Genomic DNA, 17,862 nt, shown 5'->3' on the forward strand with positions numbered 1-17,862 from the left:
TGAAGTGAATTCTGTTAGGTTCACCCAAGATGGGTAGTTCATACAGGGTGAACTAAGGGAGCATGAATATACACATTCTCTCTCTTCCCCGCTCTCAGGGCTAGATGGTGCTGCCTCTGGAAAAGAAAATCCTCTGGGACCCAAGCTGGCAAAGCCAGATGGATGCCACTGTGGTTGCCATGACAACCCCACCTGAGGAGACTGTCACCCTGCTGAGTCTCTTCCAGTCATATTCAGAACCACATTACAAGTGGTTTCAAGTGTCTGCCCACCTGTGCATTAAGAGAAAGAGAGAGGGGGCTCTCCTCTAAGGTCTGACTGAGTCTGAAGTCAGCTCAGCCAGACCTGGGCTGCCGGCACTTCTTGATTAGGTTTACTAATCTGGACAGCCATCAGCAACGTTGGAGACACTAAAAGATGCGAGGGAGGCTGGGACTCTCAGGGACCTATTAGAGATAGTGACCCTGTATCCAACCTGTCTGGCGCTCATTTGCTCCCAGTCCGAGTGGAGGCAGGGACCAGGGAAGGCAGTGACCCCCCATGGCCACAGACGAGAGAAGGGTAGCTCACTCCACACACCCAGTGCCTGGCAAGAACTAGGATGGTTTTGGAGTCAGACTGTTTTTAATTTTTATTTTTACTTTTCCTTTTTTTTTTTTCAAGTTTATTTAAAGATGGGGTTTCACTATGATGGCCAGGCTGGTCGTGAACTCCTGACCTCAGGTGATCCACCCACCTCAGCTTCCCAAAGTGCTAGGATTACAGGAGTGAGCCACCGTGCCCGGCCTTTATTTACTTTTTGAGACTGAGTCTTGCTCTCTCTCCGAGGTTGGAGTGCAGTGGCGTGATCTCAGCTCACTGCAACCTCTGCCTCCCGTTTTTTTGTTTTTTCGGGTTTTTTTTGAGACGGAGTTTTACCCTTGTTGCCCAGGCTGGAGCACAATGGCGTGATCTCGGCTCACCTCTGCCTCCTGGGTTCAAGCAATTCTCCTGCCTCAGCCTCCTGAGTAGCTAGGATTACAGGCATGCGCCACCACGCCCAGCTAATTTTGTATTTTTAGTGCACACGGGGGTTTCTCCATGTTGGTCAAGCTGGTCTCAAACTCCCAACCTCAGGTGATCTACCTGCCTCTGCCTCCCAAAGTGCTGGAATTACAGGCATGAACCACCATGCCCCATTTCAACCGATTCTCCTGCCTTAGCCTCCCAAGTAGCTGGGATCATAAGTGCCCAACACCACATCCAGCTGTTTTGTAAGTTTTATATTTTTAGTACAGATAAAGTTTCACATTTGCCCAGGCTGGTCTTGAACTTCTGACCTTGTGATCTACCCTCAGCCTCCCAAAGTGCTGGGATTACAGGCATGAGCCACATTGCCCAGTCTTTTTTTTTTTTTTTTTTCTTTTTGAGCCAGTCTGTCACCCAGACTGGAATGCAGTGGAGCAATCTTGGCTCACTGCAACCTCCACCTCCCCGGTTCAAGCAATTCTTGTGCCTCAGCCTCTTGAGTACCTGGGATTACAGGCACACACCACCACACCTGGCTAATTTTTGTATTTTTAGTAGAGACGGGTTTTTGCCATGTTGGCCAGGCTGGTCTCAAACTCCTGACCTCAAGTGATCTGCCCACCTCGGCCTCTTAAAGTGCTGGGATTACAGGTAGGAGCCACTGCCCCAGGCCCAGACTCTTTTTAAAGAATCACAGGTCACTAGCTGTGTGACCTTAGGCACATTAGTTCACCTGTCTGACCTGTCTCATCAACTACAAAGCAGGATAACAAAATCTACTCTATGGAACTGTTGTGGAGATTCAGAAATGTGTGTAAAGGATTTAGCATGTTGCAAGCACATGGTACTCCATTAGCCTGTGACCTCTTTAAGAGGCTATAACTTTCTGACTCACTTAGTACTAATCTTAAAAGCTCAGAAGAGTTCTGGAAACCATCTCCAGGCCATTCCCACTTGCTCCCTTCCCCCACACGGTGCCAATGCTTTCTTTTTTTTTTTTTTAATTAGTGCCAGCCTATAATCCCAGCACTTTGGGAGGCCGAGGCGGGTGGATCACGAGGTCAAGAGATCGAGATCATCCTGGTCAACATGGTGAAACCCCGTCTCTACTAAAAATACAAAAAAAAATTAGCTGGGCATGGTGGCGTGCGCCTGTAGTCCCAGCTACTCAGGAGGCTGAGGCAGGAGAATTGCTTGAACCCAGGAGGCAGAGGTTGCGATGAGCCGAGATCGCGCCATTGCACTCCAGCCTGGGTAACAAGAGAAAAACTCCAACTAAAAAAATAATAATAATAATTAGTGTCAGCCTTTTTGATGCCACACCCTACATCCTCACCAGCACCCACATGCTCAAGATCCATGAGCTGCTTCTCTGTCCATCAGTCTCTTCCTTCCAGGCTTGGTGTTATTCCCCTACACCACTTATAAATGGGTGGCTCTATTCGAGAACTTGGAAAGAACTCCTGGACTCCAGAGATCCTCCCACCTCAGCCTCCTATGTAGCTGAGACTACAGATACACACCACTGTATCGGCTTTGGGATGCATTACTATATGCATTATATAATAATTATTATAATTAACAGTTGAGTGCCCATCATGGATGAGGTTCTATGCCAGCCACCTGAACATATGATCTCTGATACAGCAACCTCCAAGGAGGGTTTTCTGCCCATTTTATTTTATTTTATTTTTTTTTTTTTAAATTTTTTTTTTTTTATTATTTTTTTTGAGACGGAGTTTCGCTCGTTACCCAGGCTGGAGTGCAATGGCGCGATCTCGGCTCACCGCAACCTCCGCCTCCTGGGTTCAGGCAATTCTGCCTCAGCCTCCTGAGTAGCTGGGATTACAGGCACACGCCACCATGCCCAGCTAATTTTTTCTATTAGTAGAGACGGGGTTTCACCATGTTGACCAGGATGGTCTCGATCTCTTGACCTCGTGATCCACCCGCCTCGGCCTCCCAAAGTGCTGGGATTACAGGCTTGAGCCACCGCGCCCGGCCATTTTATTTTTTTATTTTTTATTTATTTTTTTTGAGACGGAGTTTCGCTCTTGTTACCCAGGCTGGAGTGCAATGGCGCGATCTCGGCTCACCGCAACCTCCGCCTCCTGGGTTCAGGCAATTCTCCTGCCTCAGCCTCCTGAGTAGCTGGGATTACAGGCACGCGCCACCGTGCCCAGCTAATTTTTTGTATTTTTAGTAGAGACGGGGTTTCACCATGTTGACCAGGATGGTCTCAATCTCTTAACCTCGTGATCCACCAGCCTCGGCCTCCCAAAGTGCTGGGATTACAGGCGTGAGCCACCATGCCCGGCTTTGCCCATTTTATAATGGGAAACAGAAAGTCATCCAGCTAAGAATTTTTTTTTTTTTAAGATGGCGTCCCACTCTGTCACCCAGGCTGGAGTGCAGTGGAGGGACCTCAGCTCACTATAACCTCCCCATCCCGGGTTCAAGCGATTCCCCTGCCTCAACGTCCTGAGTCCAGCTGAGACTTAAACCAGCTCTGTTACTAATGCAAATACCATGCTTTCTTGTTTTCTGCTACAGAGGTCTGTATCCCAAGGAAGTCAAAGAAAGCTAAAGAAAAAAAAACATAATTGAATTGAGATTTCAGAGATGGGTAGATAGGAAGAGGACAAGCTGGGAAAGGGCATTCCAAGGTAGACAAATAGTATTGCAGAGGTACAGTGTCAGGGAAAACTGGCATGTTTGTTTACTCCTGTAGGCATTTCATACATTTTTATGTTACCTTAACTAGATTCTGAGTCCTTTTACATTTTCAGTTCAGTTTAGAATAGTGATACACTGTTGTTTAGATACCCATCTTAGGAAGGGCTGTGTTGAGATCCCATAATCTGTGTCACTACTGGCCTCTTGTTCATCTCTCCCCGTCTGCTGTCTCCTCTCCCTTCTTTTCCAGTTATACTCTTGGTTACTTTTAAGGGCAGGAGAAGGGCAAACACTCTGGAATTAGATCAGGACTCAGAATGCCACTAATGATGATATCATTTGCTGGAAGCCAAAGACCCAACATCAGAGCCTTGACTTCAATGAGGTCAACATTAAACCTTGACAAATGGGTTAGTCAGATCCCCTGGGTGGCTGAGGCTAGTAGAGGCATCAGTCTAAGGAAAAGAGGGGCTAGTAAGCAGTCAGCCTTTTTAGAGTTATTATTCCTGCTTAAAAAAGAAAAAAAAAAAAAAGATAACACTTCCATGAGAACCAAGGGCTTTTTTACATAGAACACATACTGAAAAATCAGAAAGCAGCAGCTAAGCCAAAAGAAGAAACTTCCGGGGATGAGTTGCCTTCCTTGCCTCCACAACAGCAGCTAGACTGGACCTCTGGACAACACAGTAAGTGTGACAATCACTTCCTAGATCAGGACCAAAGGTAGGAAGCCACCAGGCTCAGCTTACAAGCCCTGTGAAACCAGAAAAAGCAAATCAGTTAGACCTAGAGTTTGGGGGCAACCACAGCTTCTCATCCCAAGGCACATGTCCTGGATCTTCCAAGCAGACAGCATAAAAGTTTCTTCTGTCTCTCTGATTTGGGCATTAAATCCTATATTACTCCCCACACCTACACACCCCTTCTCCAGGCAATAGCTCTGGCATGTATAATCAGGCACTCACCTAAGTAATCATCCATCAGGGAGCCAATAGCAAACTGCAGGAAGGAAGGTAAAAAGAAAGTGAAGCCAAGGTGAGCACAGAACCAACCTCCACCCCGCAGCCCCAGGCCTTCTGCCTATCCACCCCTTTTTCCTGGGAGAAGACCATAGAACCCCCTGAAACCGCGGGTGGTAAGGAATCGACAGCTCTCAGCTCAACCTGGTATAGGCAGAGAGGCAGAGAAAAGACTCACAATGTCATTCTTGTCCACACGGGTCCCCACAATCTTTAAGCGGATCTCATCGTCCTGCTGAATCACAATATCCTGGGGAAAGGAGGAACAGCATACAGATGCTCCTCAGTTTATGATAGGTTACATCACAACGACTCCACTGTAAGTCCGGGGGCATACTGAATGCACAGCACTTTCGCACCATTGTAAAGTCATAAAATCATAAGTTAAACCATGGTAATTTGGGGACCATCTGTACTCAGTCATCCCCAGGCCAATACTCAGGATGGCTGATTCTCTCCTCCCCCTGACTTCTTTCTGCCCACTTACCTCATCCATTGTCTTGTAACATGGTGGGTTGGAGTTAGGATCAAACTCCATCTCTGAAGGGATGGACTGAAAGGAAAGTGAGACTGGGTTAGCACTTTCAATGGATGTGTCAGTAGATGGTAATGAATGGGTATCTCTCTTCCTCAGCCCCACCCAGTGTGCCTAGACTTACATGTCGAGAGATGAAGCAAGACATAGGCCCAATTTCTGTGAAGAGTCCAACCTAGAAAAAAAATGAGTGATCTTGCTTTTTTTTTTTGCTACTTAAAGTGTTGTATTTTTGTTTTTTGCTTTTTAAATTTTGAGACAGTGTCTCACTCTGTTGCCCAGGCTGGAAAGCAGTGGTGCGATCACAACTCACTGCAACCTTGAACTCCTGGGCTCAAGTGAGCCTCCCACCTCAGCCTCCCGAGTAGCTGAGACTACAGGTGCACACCATCATGCTAGGCTAATTTTTAAAAACTTCTTGTAGAAACAGTCTTACTATGTTGCCCAGGTTGGTCTCAAACTCCTGGGCTCAAGCAATCTTCCCACTTCTGTCTCCCAAAGCACTGGGATTATAAGTATGAACCAATGCACCCAGCCCTTTTCTCTGTTTTTTTAGATTTTCGTTTGTATTTATTTATGTATTTACTTTGAGACAAAATCTTGCTCTGTTATCCAGTCTGGAGTGCAGTGGTACAATCTCCACTCACTGCAACCTCCACCTCCCAGGTTTAAGTGATTCTCATACCTTAGCCTCCCAAGTAGCTGGAACTACACACACACACACACACACACACACACACACACACACACACACACACACACACACACACACACCATGTGATGCCTGGCTAATTTTTGAATTTTTAGTAGAGATGGGGTTTCACCATATTGGCCAGGCTGGTCTTGAACTCCCGACATCAGGTGATGTGCCTGCCTCAGCCTCCCAAAGTGCTGGGATTACAGGTGTGAGGTACCAGCACTCGGCCTAAACTTTCATTTTAAAGTAGTAAAGAGCTGGGCCAGGCACAGTGGCTCACACCTGTAATCCCAGCACTTTGGGAGGCCAAGGCGGGCAGATCACAAGGTAAAGAGATCGAGTCCATCCTGGCTAACATGGTGAAACCCCATCTCTACTAAAAATACAAAAAATTAGCCGGGCGTGGTGGCGCGTGCCTGTAATCCCAGCTACTCGGGAGGCTGAGGCAGGAGAATCACTTGAACCCGGGAGGCAGAGGTTACAGTGAGACGAGATCGTGCCACTGCACTCTGGGTTAGAGAGCAAAACTCTGTCTCAAAAAAAACAAAAAACAAAAAGTAAAGTGACTTAGCTGAAGGCACAGAGTTATCAAGTGGAGCCAGGACCCAACCGACATCTTCCAAGAGACTACCCCACTGGCTTCCCTATGTATGGTCTCACCTTGTTGACCTGAGTGACAACAGCATCCACGACTTCTCCTTTAAAGGGCCGGAAAACAATGGCCTTGTACTTAACTGGATAAAGGACGAAGCCTCGGCCTGGCTGGATCACACCAGCACCGATATTGTCAATGGTGGTTACAGCGATTACAAAGCCATACCTGCAAGGAGGAGGAGAAACAAAAGGCATTTTGTGTCCAAGAGCCTCTAAAGATTCTGCAATAAAAGTCACTGAGCTTTTGGGAGTAGGGTCGGGTAGAACAAAAGGACAAGTTGATAGCACCTCAGTTCCCAGAGCTTAATGACCAAGAGAAGATAGAACACAGATCAGTATGTATAAGGCCAAATGCTGCTCTGGTAATTTCACAATAAATGTCCAAGCAGGCTAGAGTCCTTGAGCCAACAGGTCTCAATCTTTGGGATGCCTGATAATCATCTTATTAAAATGCAGACTCTCTGGCCTGGCACGGTGGCTCATACCTGTAACCCCAGCACTTTGGGAGGCTGAGGCAGATGGATCACCTGAGGCCAGGAGTTTGAGACCAGCCTGGCCAACATGGAGAAACTCCATCTCTACTAAAAATACAAAAATTAGCTGGATGTGGTTATGCACGTCTGTAATCCCAGCTACTTGGGAGGCTGAGGCAGAATGGTTTGGACTCCAGCCTGGGTGAGAGTGAGACTTCCATCTCAAAGAAAAAGAAGAAAAAAAAAAGCAGACTCTCAGGTCTGCCCCAGAGAATCTTGATTCTGTAGGGAACAATGAGGCTCAGGAATTTGCATGTTCAAGAACCACCCCAGGTTTTTCTGATGCTGGAGGCCCAAGTAACTCCACTGCCCTGGGCTGGGTCATTAATATCACCCTGTGAGAGGCCCCTCTGCGCAAAGCCCAGAGATGTTCAAGTCCCAGGCTTCTTCCTTCCTCCCCCAACTCTCGATCTGCTTTTTCTGGTCATTCATTCAGAATACATATTGAAGGCCATGGTGTGTGGTCCCTGGGCACAGGGGATAAGAGAAAACCAGCAGAATGACAGAGGGAGAACAGACACAGAACAGTAATTACACTGCGGACTCCACGAGGGCTGGTCTCATTCTATCTTGTTCTCAGAGCCCAACATGGGTCCTGGCACACAGCAAGGATTTTTTAACATGTTTGAGGAGTAAATGAATGACCAATTTCAACTGAGGGAAGGAAGTCTTATCGGCCAGCATTGCAGAGGGCGTCGTGGGAACCCAAAGCAGGAAACAACTGGCAGTCTGAGAGAGTGAGAGAGGTCCCCAGAGTGAGTGGCAGGACTAGCAGGAGCTGGGGAGGGGTTGCAGGTATAGCGCCCCGTGTGAGCGATCTGGCTGCGCGGTGAGGTCGGCACTCACTTCCCGGTGCAGGTCCCCTCCACCTCGGTGAAGAGCTTCTGCTTCACCGTGTTGAGCAAGTTGGGGCCGAAGTAGCGCGGGTGCAGCAGGATTTCGTGCTCTAGGGAGATCTGCGGAGAAAAGTGGGATGGCGACCAGGTCAGGCGCTGGGAGGTTATCGGGCAAGAAGGGGCCCCTCGCGCGGGCGCCTGGCTTTGCTCCTCCTTCCCACCCAGCTCTTGTTGCCATCCTGAGCCCTGCTCACATGGTAGAACATCTTCCCAGAGCAGTCTGGGAGGCTGTCCACACCTCCGGCCGCCCCCAGGAATCCACCGGAAGCACAGGTAGCCTCCGCAATCCCAGTTCCGGGCCGGCGGCGACAAAGAGGGCGGAACTCCACCCCCTTCGCGGGCCTGATTGGGTCTCGCTGTCGTGGGCGGGAACCACTAAAGCCACGCCCCTCGTCCACCCAACCTGAGCCTCAAAAGGCAACTCTCTTAATGCACAGCCTATAACAACTGCTCAGTAAATACTTATAACGAGATTAATTAATTAGTTAAAGAATCCATAAGTCAAGCGCTATAATAGAGTGCAGCAAATCGATTCAGCAAATATATATCTACACATGTTTGTTGGAGGCCCAAGTACTTCACTGCCCTGGGCAGAGAGTCTCTGTTGTCCAGGCTGGAGTGCACCAGCTGGATCATAGCTCACTGGAGCCTCCAACTCGTGGCCCCAAGCGATCCTCCCACCTCAGCCTCCCAAGTAGTTGGGGCAGCAGGCGCGCGCCACCACGCCCGGCTAATTTTTGTAATGTTTTTTGTACAGACCGGGTCTCTCTCTGTTGCCCAGGCTGGTCTCCAACTCCTGAGTTCAAGTGATATTCCCGCTTCAGCCTCCCAAGATGTTGGAATTACAGGCATGAGCCACCACGCCAGACCTTTGTCTTTCTTTTTTCTTTTCTAAGAGAAGGGATCTCCGCTGACGCAGAAGGATCTCTTGAGGCCAGGGTTCATGACCAGCCTTGGCAACAGAGTGACACACACATGCACACACACACACACACACACACACACTCTCTCTCTCTCTCTCTCCTCTATCTCTTTGTGAGCTCTCTCTCGTCTCTTTTTAAGTGAGAGATAGTGCCTTGCTCTATTGCCTAAGCTGGAATGCAGTGGTTATCATAACTCACTGCAGCCTCAAGAGATCCTCCCACCTCAGTCTCCTGAGTAACTAGCTAGGACTGCATTAGTGCCACCAGTCAGGCTTTTTTTTTTTTTTTTTTTTTTTTTTGAGCTGGAGTCTCCGTCTGTCATCCAGGTTGTAATGCAGTGGTGCGATCTCGTCTTACTGCAACTTCCACCTCCCAGGTTCAAGTGATTTTTTTTGCCTCGGGCTCCCGAGTAGCTGGGACTCCAGGCATGCACCACCATGCCTGCCTAATTTTTGTATTTTTATTAGAGATGGGATTTCACCATATTGGCCAGGGTGGTCTCAAACTCCTGACCTCGTGATCCTCCCACCTCAGCCTCTCAAAGTGCTAGGATTACATAGGTAAACCACCACACCAGGCTTTTTTTTTTTTTCCCCTAGAAATGGAGTCTCCCTATGTTGCCCAGGCTGGTCTCCAACTCCTGGCCTCAAATTATCCTTCTTCTTTAGCCTCCCAAAGTGCTGGGATTATAGGAGCAAGCTGCCCCTCCCAGATGTTGGCCTGCATTGCTCTTTCTTGTAATTCACATTTCAGGTATATATCACTTCCTAGTTGGGCCTTTCCTGATCATACAATCTAAAGATCGTATACTCTTCAGGCCAGGCACAGTGACTCAGGCCTGTAATCCTAGCACTTTGGGAGGCCGAGGTGGAAGGATCATGAGGTCAGGAGTTTGAGACCACCCTGGCCAATATGGTGAAATCCCATCTCTAATAAAAATACAAAAATTAGCTGTGCATGGTGGCACGTGCCTATAATCCTAGCTATTTGGGAGGCTGGGGCAGGAGAATCACTTGAACCCGAGAGGTGGAGGATGCAGTGAGCTGAGATTGTACCACTGCACTCCAGCCTGGGCAACAAAGTGAGACTCCATCTCGAAAAAATATGGCCGGGCATGGTAGCTCACGCCTGTAATCCCAGCAGTTTGGGAGGCCGAGGCAGGTGGATCACATGGTCAGGAGATAGAGACCATATTGGCTAACACAGTGAAACTCTGTCTCTACTAAAAATACAAAAAATTAGCCAGGCGTGTGCCTGTAGTCCCAGCTACTTGGGAGGTTGAGGCAGGAAAATCGCTTGAACCTAGGAGGCGGAGGTTGCAACGAGCTGAGATCACACCACTGTACTCCAGCCTGTGAGACAGAGCGAGACTTCATCTCAAAAGAAAAAAATAATAAAAAAATAAAAATATATTTATAGGCTACCACTTACTGCTTTCTTCCTAGATGCCAGACACTGTGTAAAGCCCTTTATATAATTATCTCCCTTAATTCTCATAATAATCTACAGAACAGTGGCTCACACCTGTAATCACAGAACTTTGGGAGGCCGAGGCTGGTGGATCACAAGGTCAGAACTTCGAGACCAACCTGGCCGAGATGGTAAAATCCTGTCTCTACTAAAAATACAAAAATTAGCTGGGCGCGGTGGCAGGTGCCTGTAATCTCAGCTACTCCACTCCGGAGGTTGAGGAAGGAGAATCGCTTGAGCCTGGGAGGAGGAGGCTGCAGTGAGCTGAGATTGCGCCACTGCACTCAAGGCTGGGTGACAGAGCATGACTCCATCTCAAAAAAAAAAAGCTGTTGGAATCCTAAAAAACACTTTAAGCCTCGAGAGAGATGTGACTTCGAATCACATACAGTTTACAATTTCTGTTCTCAGATTATAGATTAACTCACTTTCTTATTTGTCTTGTTCTCTACATTAACTAGAGAGACTTAAATGACGTCAGGGACAAAAACCTCCTGCCTTCTTTTTTTTTTTTTTGAGACGGAGTTTCGCTCTTGTTACCCAGGCTGGAGTGCAATGGCGCGACCTCGGCTCACCACAACCTCCATCTCCTGGGTTCAGGCAATTCTCCTGCCTCAGCCTCCCGAGTAGCTGGGACTACAGGCCTGCGCCACCATGCCCAGCTAATTTTTGTATTTTTAGTAGAGACTGGGTTTCACCATGTTGACCAGGATGGTCTCAATCTCTTGACCTCGTGATCCACCCGTCTGGGCTTCCCAAAGTGCTGGGATTATAGGCGTGAGCCACCGCACCCGGCCACCTCCTACCTTCTTAATAAATGACCCTTGTTATGGATTAACTTGCCTTTTGTTGTCCTGCTTTGCTTAGACTACATGACAGAAAATCCATGACTATTTCATCCTCTGTAAAAAAATGTTACATGTCTCTTTCCAAAAAGAAACATTGTCTATAGCCAACCAAATTGCTGTAACTATGTACCAATCTTCTATGAAAAATGTAATCCTGATCAAAAGTCCTGTGTCCTTGCCTACAAATGAAATCTTAACTTTACTTCAGAACACTGACTCCATTCCTCTGGAGTTGGTGTTTCCAGGTAGTCCATCCTCATACTTCACACTTGAAAAAACTCTTTAAATTAGGTTCTGACCCTTTGCATTATTTTAGGTTGATACTCATACTACTATTATTCCCACCTTTATAAATGAGACCCAAAGAGATTAAGTGGAAGTATTTGGGTATGAATAGCCGATCTGCTCCAAAGCTAGTGTTCCTTTTGTTTGTTTTTTTCTTTTTCTTTTCTTTTTTCTTTCTTTCTTTTTTTTTTTTTTAGACAGAGTCTCCCTCTGTTGCCAGGCTAGAGTGCAGTGGCGTGATCTCAGCTCGCTGTAACCTCCACCTCCTGGGTTCAAGCAATTCTCCTGTCTCAGCCTCCCCAGTAGCTGGGACTACAGTTGCATTCCCCCATGCCCAGTTAATTTTTGTATTTTTAGTAGAGATAGGATTTCACCATCTTGGCCAGGATGGTCTTGTTCTCTTGACCTCGTGATCCACCCACCTTGGACTCCCAAAGTGTCAGGATTACAGGCGTGAGCCACCGCGCCTGGCCCTTTTTTTTTTTTTTTTTTTTTTTTGGATTTTTAGTAGAGATGGGGTTTCACCATCTTGACCAGGCTAGTCTTGAACCCTGACTTTAGGTAATCCACCCACCTTGGACTCCCAAAGTACTGGGATTACAGGCATGAGCCACTGTGCCCAGCCCCCTTTTTTTTTCTTGAAGAAGGGTCTCATTCTCTCACCTAGACTGCCAGACTGGAGTGTTCATCGAATTCCGAAGCTACAGTTTTGGGTCACCATGCCCGGTTAACTTTTTAATTTTTTGCAGAGACAGGGGTCTTACTCTCTTGCCCAGGCTGGTCTTGAACTCCTGGCCTCAAGTGATCCTCCTGCTTCGGCCTCCCAAAGTGTGGGGATTACAGGTGTGAGCCCTCACACCTGGGAAAGTTGTATTCTTCACTACTGTACACTCTACTGTCTAAGACTGACACTTTGGATAAAAAAGACACCAAAGCGGTGGCTCATTCCTGTAATTCCAGCACTTTGGGAGGCTGAGGTGGGTGGATCATGCGGTCGGGAGTTTGAGACCAGTCTGACCAACATGGTAAAACCCCGTCTCTACTAAAAATACAAAAATAAGTCTGGCGTGGTGGGGTGGCGTGCCCCTGTAATCCCAGCTACTCCAGAGGCTGAGGTAGGAGAATCGCTTGAACCAGGGAGGCTGAGGTTACAGTGAGCCAAGATTGTGCCACTGCACTCCAGCCCAGGTGACATGGCGAGATTCCATCTCAAAAGAAAAAAAAAAGACACCAAAGCAATAAAAAGGACTGTTGTGTCTGCTCCTCAAAGTGTGTGCACATAGAGCTTGAAAGCGCAGAACAGCAATTCTGAAAGTGTGGTAAAGAACTTTCGCCTTTCAGCCGGAACCGTCATCTTCCAGTAATTCGCCAAAATGACGAACACAAAGGGAAAGAGGAGAGGCACTCGATACATGTTCTCTAGGCCTTTTAGAAAACATGGAGTTGTTCCTTTGGCCACGTATATGCGAATCTATAAGAAAGGTGATATTGTAGACATCAAGGGAATGGGTACTGTTCAAAAAGGAATGCCCCACAAATGTTATCATGGCAAAACTGGAAGAGTCTACAATGTTACCCAGCATGCTGTTGGCATTGTTGTAAACAAGCAAGTGAAGGGCAAGATTCTTGCCAAGAGAATTAATGTGCATACTGAGCACATCAAGCACTCTAAGAGCCGAGATAGCTTCCTAAAACGTGTGAAGGAAAATGATCAGAAAAAGAAAGAAGCCAAAGAGAAAGGTACCTGGGTCCAACTGAAGCGCCAGCCTGCTCCACCCAGAGAAGCACACTTTGTGAGAACCAATGGGAAGGAGCCTGAGCTGCTGGAACCTATTCCCTATGAATTCATGGCATAATAGGTGTTAAAAAAAAAATAAATAAAAGACCTCTGGACTGTAAAAAAAAAAAAAAAAAAAAAAATTCCAGGGGATTGTTGAGATCGTCTTCTAGTTACATGTCTGTGTTAGACCCAATTTTCTTCCTGTATTTCAATCAAAACAATATATCCTAATAGCTAACAGAAGCAGATGTGAGAATTGAGCTGTCTTCTATTGAAATAGTGTGATATTGTGAAATATACATTTCTTTGATCCCATTTTCTTGCATACAATTCCTAAATCTCTAAAGTGATTTTTTTTGGTATGCTAATGATTGACTGATGGCTGGCAGGTCCTAGGTAGCTTCCGGCAGGGGGCGGGGTAGGGGGGCTGGTCACCAGAAACAGCAGGGCATGATTAGAAGCTTGGGGCTTTCAGCCCACTTCCAACTTCTGGGGAGTGGAGGGGCTGCTGAACTGCTTATTTGACCATCAGTGGCCAGTGGTTTAAGCAATCATGCTTACATAATGAAGCATCCATAAAAATCCAAAAGGACTAGAGTTTCCATGTAGCTGAACACCTGGAGGTTCCTGGAAGGTGGCATACCCGAAGAGGTCTTGGAAGCTCCACATTACTTCCCCTATACCTCACCCTAGACACTTCTTCATCTGTATCCTTTGTAAAACTTTTATAGTAAACGTGGCCAGGTGCGGTAGCGTACTCCTGTAATCCTAGCACTTTGGGAGGCCAAGGCGGGCAGATCATAAGGTCAAGAGATCAAGACCATCCTGGTCAACATGGTGAAACCCCATCTCTACTAAAAATACAAAAATTAGCTGGGCGTGGTGGTGCGTGCCTGTAGTCCCAGGTACTCCGGAGGCTGAGGCAGGAGAATTGCTTGAACCTGTGAGACAGAGGTTGCAGTGAGCCAAGATTGCACCATCGCACACCAGCCTGGTGACAAAGCGAGACTCTGTTTCAAAAAAAAAAGAAAAAAAAACCAGTAAACGTAAGTGTTTCTCTCTGATTTGTATGAGCCACTCTAGCAAATTAATTGAGCCCAAATAGAGCTGTGGGGGCCTAGATTTACAGTTGGTCAATCAGAGGCACAGGTAAAACAACTGGGGGCTTTTGACTGGCATCAGAAGTCAGGGACCATGTCTGGTAAACAATAATTTGGTTAAAAAAAAAATAGGAAGGAAGGGAGAAAGGGAGGGAGGGAGGCAGGAGGAAAGAGAGAGACAAGAGAGAGAAAGAAGAAAAGAAAAATAAGAAAAGAAAGGCCAGGTGCGGTGGCTCACGCCTGTAATACCAGCACTTTGGGAGGCTGAGGTGGGTGGTTCATGAGTTCAGGAGTTCAAGCCTGGCCAAGATGGTGAAAATCTAGCTCCAAAAATTAGTCGGGCACAGTGGCAGCCACCTGTAATCCCAGCTACTCAGGAGGCTGAGGCAGGAGAATTGCTTGAACCTGGGCGGCAGAGGTTGCAGTGAGCCAAGATTGTGCCACTGCACTCCAGCCTGGGTGATAGAGATTCCGTCTCAAAAATAAATACATTAATTAAAGAAGACGGAAAGAAATAAAGAGAGAGAGAGAGAGATAAACAAGAAAGCAAGCAAGAGGCCGGGCGCGGTGGCTCACGCCTTTAATCCCAGCACTTTGGGAGGCCGAGGTGGGTGGATCACAAGGTCAAGAGATCGAGACCATCCTGGTCAACATGGTGAAACACCGTCTCTACTAAAAATACAAAAAATTAGCTGGGTATGGTGGCACGTGCCTGTAATCCCAGCTACTCAGGAGGCTGAGGCAGGAGAATTGCCTGAACCCAGGAGGCGGAGGTTGCGGTGAGCCGAGATCGCGCCATTGCACTCCAGCCTGGGTAACAAGAGTGAAACTCCGTCTCAAAAAAAAAAAAAAGCAAGAAAGAAAGAAAAAAGAAGAAAAGAAACTAGAAGTTGGGGGCCGGTGGGGAGGGTGGTCTTGGGAGCTACACCCTAAACCTTTGAGATCTGGCGTTATCTCCAGGTAAACAGTGTTGGCATTAAAGAGGACACCCAGCTGGAATTGATTGTTTGCTTGTGGATGGGGGAAAAAACCCACACATTTGGTCACACAGAAGCCTTCTGTGTTGATTGTTGTGGTGGTGTGAAAAGAAAAAAACAGTGTCCTCCCCCAACCCCCCTGTAAAACAATGTTATTATTCTCACTACATATTTTTTTATTTCGATAGTTATTTTTCCATCTCTATTTAAATATATATATAGAGAGAGAGGCCAGGTGCGGTGGCTCACGCCTCTAATCCCAACACTTTGGGAGGCTGAGGTGGGTAGATCACCTGAGGTCAGAATTTTGAGACCAGCCTGGCCAAAATGGTGAAACTATGTCTCTACTAAAAATACAAAAATTAGCCAGGCATGGTAGTGAGCACCTGTAGTCCCACCTACCGGAGAGGCTGAAGCAGGAGAATCACTTGAACCCCGAGGCAGAGGTTATAGGGAGCTGAGATGGTGCCACTGCACTCCAACTTAGGCAACAGAGTGAAACTCCATCTCAAAAAAAAAAAATTTATTTTTAATTACATATATATGAAATAAAAATGTAAAAAGGGCTGGGTGTGGTGGCTCATGCCTATAACCCCAACACTTTGGGATGCCGAGGAGGGCGGATCACCTGAGGTCAAGAGTTAGAGACCAGCCTGGCCAACATGGTGAAACCATGTTTCTACTGAAAATACAAAAAAATCAGCTGGGCCCGGTAGTAGGCACCTGTAGTCCCAGCTACTTGGGAGGCTGAGGCAGGAGAATTGCTTGAATCTAGGAGGCAGAGGTTGCAGTGAGACAAGATCTCCCCTCTATACTCCAGCCTGGGTGACAGAGCAAGACTCTGTTGCAAAAAAATAAAAATTAAATAAAAATTTAAAAGGTCAGGTTTGGTGGCTCACACCTGTAATCTAAGCATTTTGGGAGGCTAAGTGGCAGGTTCGCTTGAGCACAAAAGTTCAACACCAGCCTGGGCAACATAGAGTCTCTTGTCTCTATTTACATTATGTACATATATATTTTTAAAATACAAATATTATAATTTTTCATATAAATGAAAATGTTATTTATGTTAGCAGGCAATCAGTTTATTGCTGTCATTTTGTTTTTTTCTTTGTTTTTCCCCTCTTAGTGATTTTCTTTTAACAGCATATTGCTGTCATTTTGTAATGAATTAGTAAGTAAAAAATTTTTAATTTAAACATTTCTAGGCCAGGTGCAGTGGCTCACGCCTGTAATCCCAGCACTTTGGGAGGTCAAGGTGGGTGGATCACAAGGTCAGGAGTTGAGACCAGCCTGGCCAATATGGTGAAACCCTTTTTCTACTGATAATACAAAAATTAGCCGGTCGTGGTAGCAGGCACCTGTATTCCAAGCTACTCAGGAGGCTGAGGCAGGACAATTGCTTGAACCTTGGAGGCGGAGGTTGCAGTGAGCCAAGATCACACCATTGCACTCCAGCCTGGGGGACAAGAGATTCTGTCTCAAAAATAAATAAATAAATAAACCTATTTATTTATTTATTTACCTTTTTTTTTTTTTTTTTTTTTGAGATGGAGTCTTGCTCTGTCTCCCAGGCTGGAGTGCAGTGGCGTAATCTCAGCTCACTGCAACCTCCACCTCCTGAGTTCAAGTGATTCTCCTGCTTCAGCCTCCCACGTAGCTTGGACTACAGGCATGTGCCACCACTGCCAGCTAATTTTATTTTATTTTTTTTGAGACAGAATTTCACTCTCCTTGCCCAGGAAGGAGTGCAATGCCACAATCTCGGCTCACTGCAACCTCCACCTCCCAGGTTCAAGTGATTGTGCTTCAGCCTCCTGAGTAGCTGGGATTACAGGTGTGTGCCATTACACCCTGCTAATTTTTTTTTGAGATGGAGTTTCGATTTCGTTGCCCAGTCTGGAGTGCAACGGCGAGATCTTGGCTCACCACAACCTCCGCCTCCTGGGTTCAAGCAATTCTTCTGCCTCAGCCTCCCGAGTAGCTGGGATTACAGGCATGTACCACCACGCCCGGTTAATTTTGTATTTTTAGTAGAGATGGGGTTTCTCCATGTTGGTCAGGCTGGTCTCAAACTCCCAACCTCTGCCCACCTTGGCCTCCCAAAGTGTTGAGATGACAGGCGTGGGCCACCACACCCAGCCCATTTGTTAAATTCCTATACAGTAAATATTGTATGGCTTATAAGAACAGACACAGTGTCTTGAAGAGGCCAGCATACCCTGCATGTATCTAGCACAAGTGTGTTGTATAGACGAACTCTCCCTAATTCTGGTTAGGTCTGATTGAAGGACGTGACTGCAGAATAGAGATGCTTAGAGTGGTGGGTGAAGTGGGGAGTATCAAGGCACTGAGTTTACTCTTCTAGTAACACTATCCCCCAGCTTCAGTTTGGAAAGTCAGACAAGGCAGGTATGACTGACTCCCAACTTACAGCCTTTTCCTCTGGATATGTAGGAAC

At 46.8% G+C, this 17,862-nt stretch overlaps 2 protein-coding genes across 2 annotated transcripts; one reads left to right on the forward strand and one right to left on the reverse strand.

The window, feature by feature from the left end:
• Positions 1 to 4,169: 4,169 nt before the first annotated feature.
• Positions 4,170 to 8,322, reverse strand: POLR2G (RNA polymerase II subunit G). Its single transcript, XM_012454447.2, has 8 exons — positions 8,213 to 8,322; positions 7,969 to 8,078; positions 6,596 to 6,755; positions 5,363 to 5,413; positions 5,191 to 5,256; positions 4,882 to 4,953; positions 4,650 to 4,683; positions 4,170 to 4,438 (listed from the first exon to the last, which is right to left on the reverse strand). The coding sequence occupies exons 1-8, from the start codon at positions 8,222 to 8,224 to the stop codon at positions 4,425 to 4,427; spliced, it is 519 nt and encodes a 172-aa protein (XP_012309870.1). The 5' UTR covers positions 8,225 to 8,322; the 3' UTR covers positions 4,170 to 4,424.
• Positions 8,323 to 12,892: 4,570 nt separating this feature from the next.
• LOC135270165 (large ribosomal subunit protein eL21-like) lies at positions 12,893 to 13,416 on the forward strand. Its single transcript, XM_064365488.1, has one exon. The coding sequence runs from the start codon at positions 12,918 to 12,920 to the stop codon at positions 13,398 to 13,400; it is 483 nt and encodes a 160-aa protein (XP_064221558.1). The 5' UTR covers positions 12,893 to 12,917; the 3' UTR covers positions 13,401 to 13,416.
• The last annotated feature ends 4,446 nt before the right edge of the window (positions 13,417 to 17,862 follow it).

Source organism: Aotus nancymaae, unplaced genomic scaffold, assembly GCF_030222135.1.
Source record: "Aotus nancymaae isolate 86718 unplaced genomic scaffold, 86718_ANA_hifiasm-v0.15.2.pri h1tg000059l, whole genome shotgun sequence".
Lineage (NCBI taxonomy): Eukaryota > Metazoa > Chordata > Mammalia > Primates > Aotidae > Aotus > Aotus nancymaae.

Coding starts and splice junctions, on each gene's coding strand:
- POLR2G (XM_012454447.2), bottom strand. Junction 5,414..6,595: donor TTGTCACTCAGGTCAACAAG/GTGAGACCATAC, acceptor TTTTTTTTCTAG/GTTGGACTCTTCACAGAAAT. Junction 4,954..5,190: donor GTTACAAGACAATGGATGAG/GTAAGTGGGCAG, acceptor TCCTTTCCCCAG/GATATTGTGATTCAGCAGGA.
- LOC135270165 (XM_064365488.1), top strand. CDS start 12,918: ATGACGAACACAAAGGGAAAGAGGAGAGGCACTCGATACATGTTCTCT.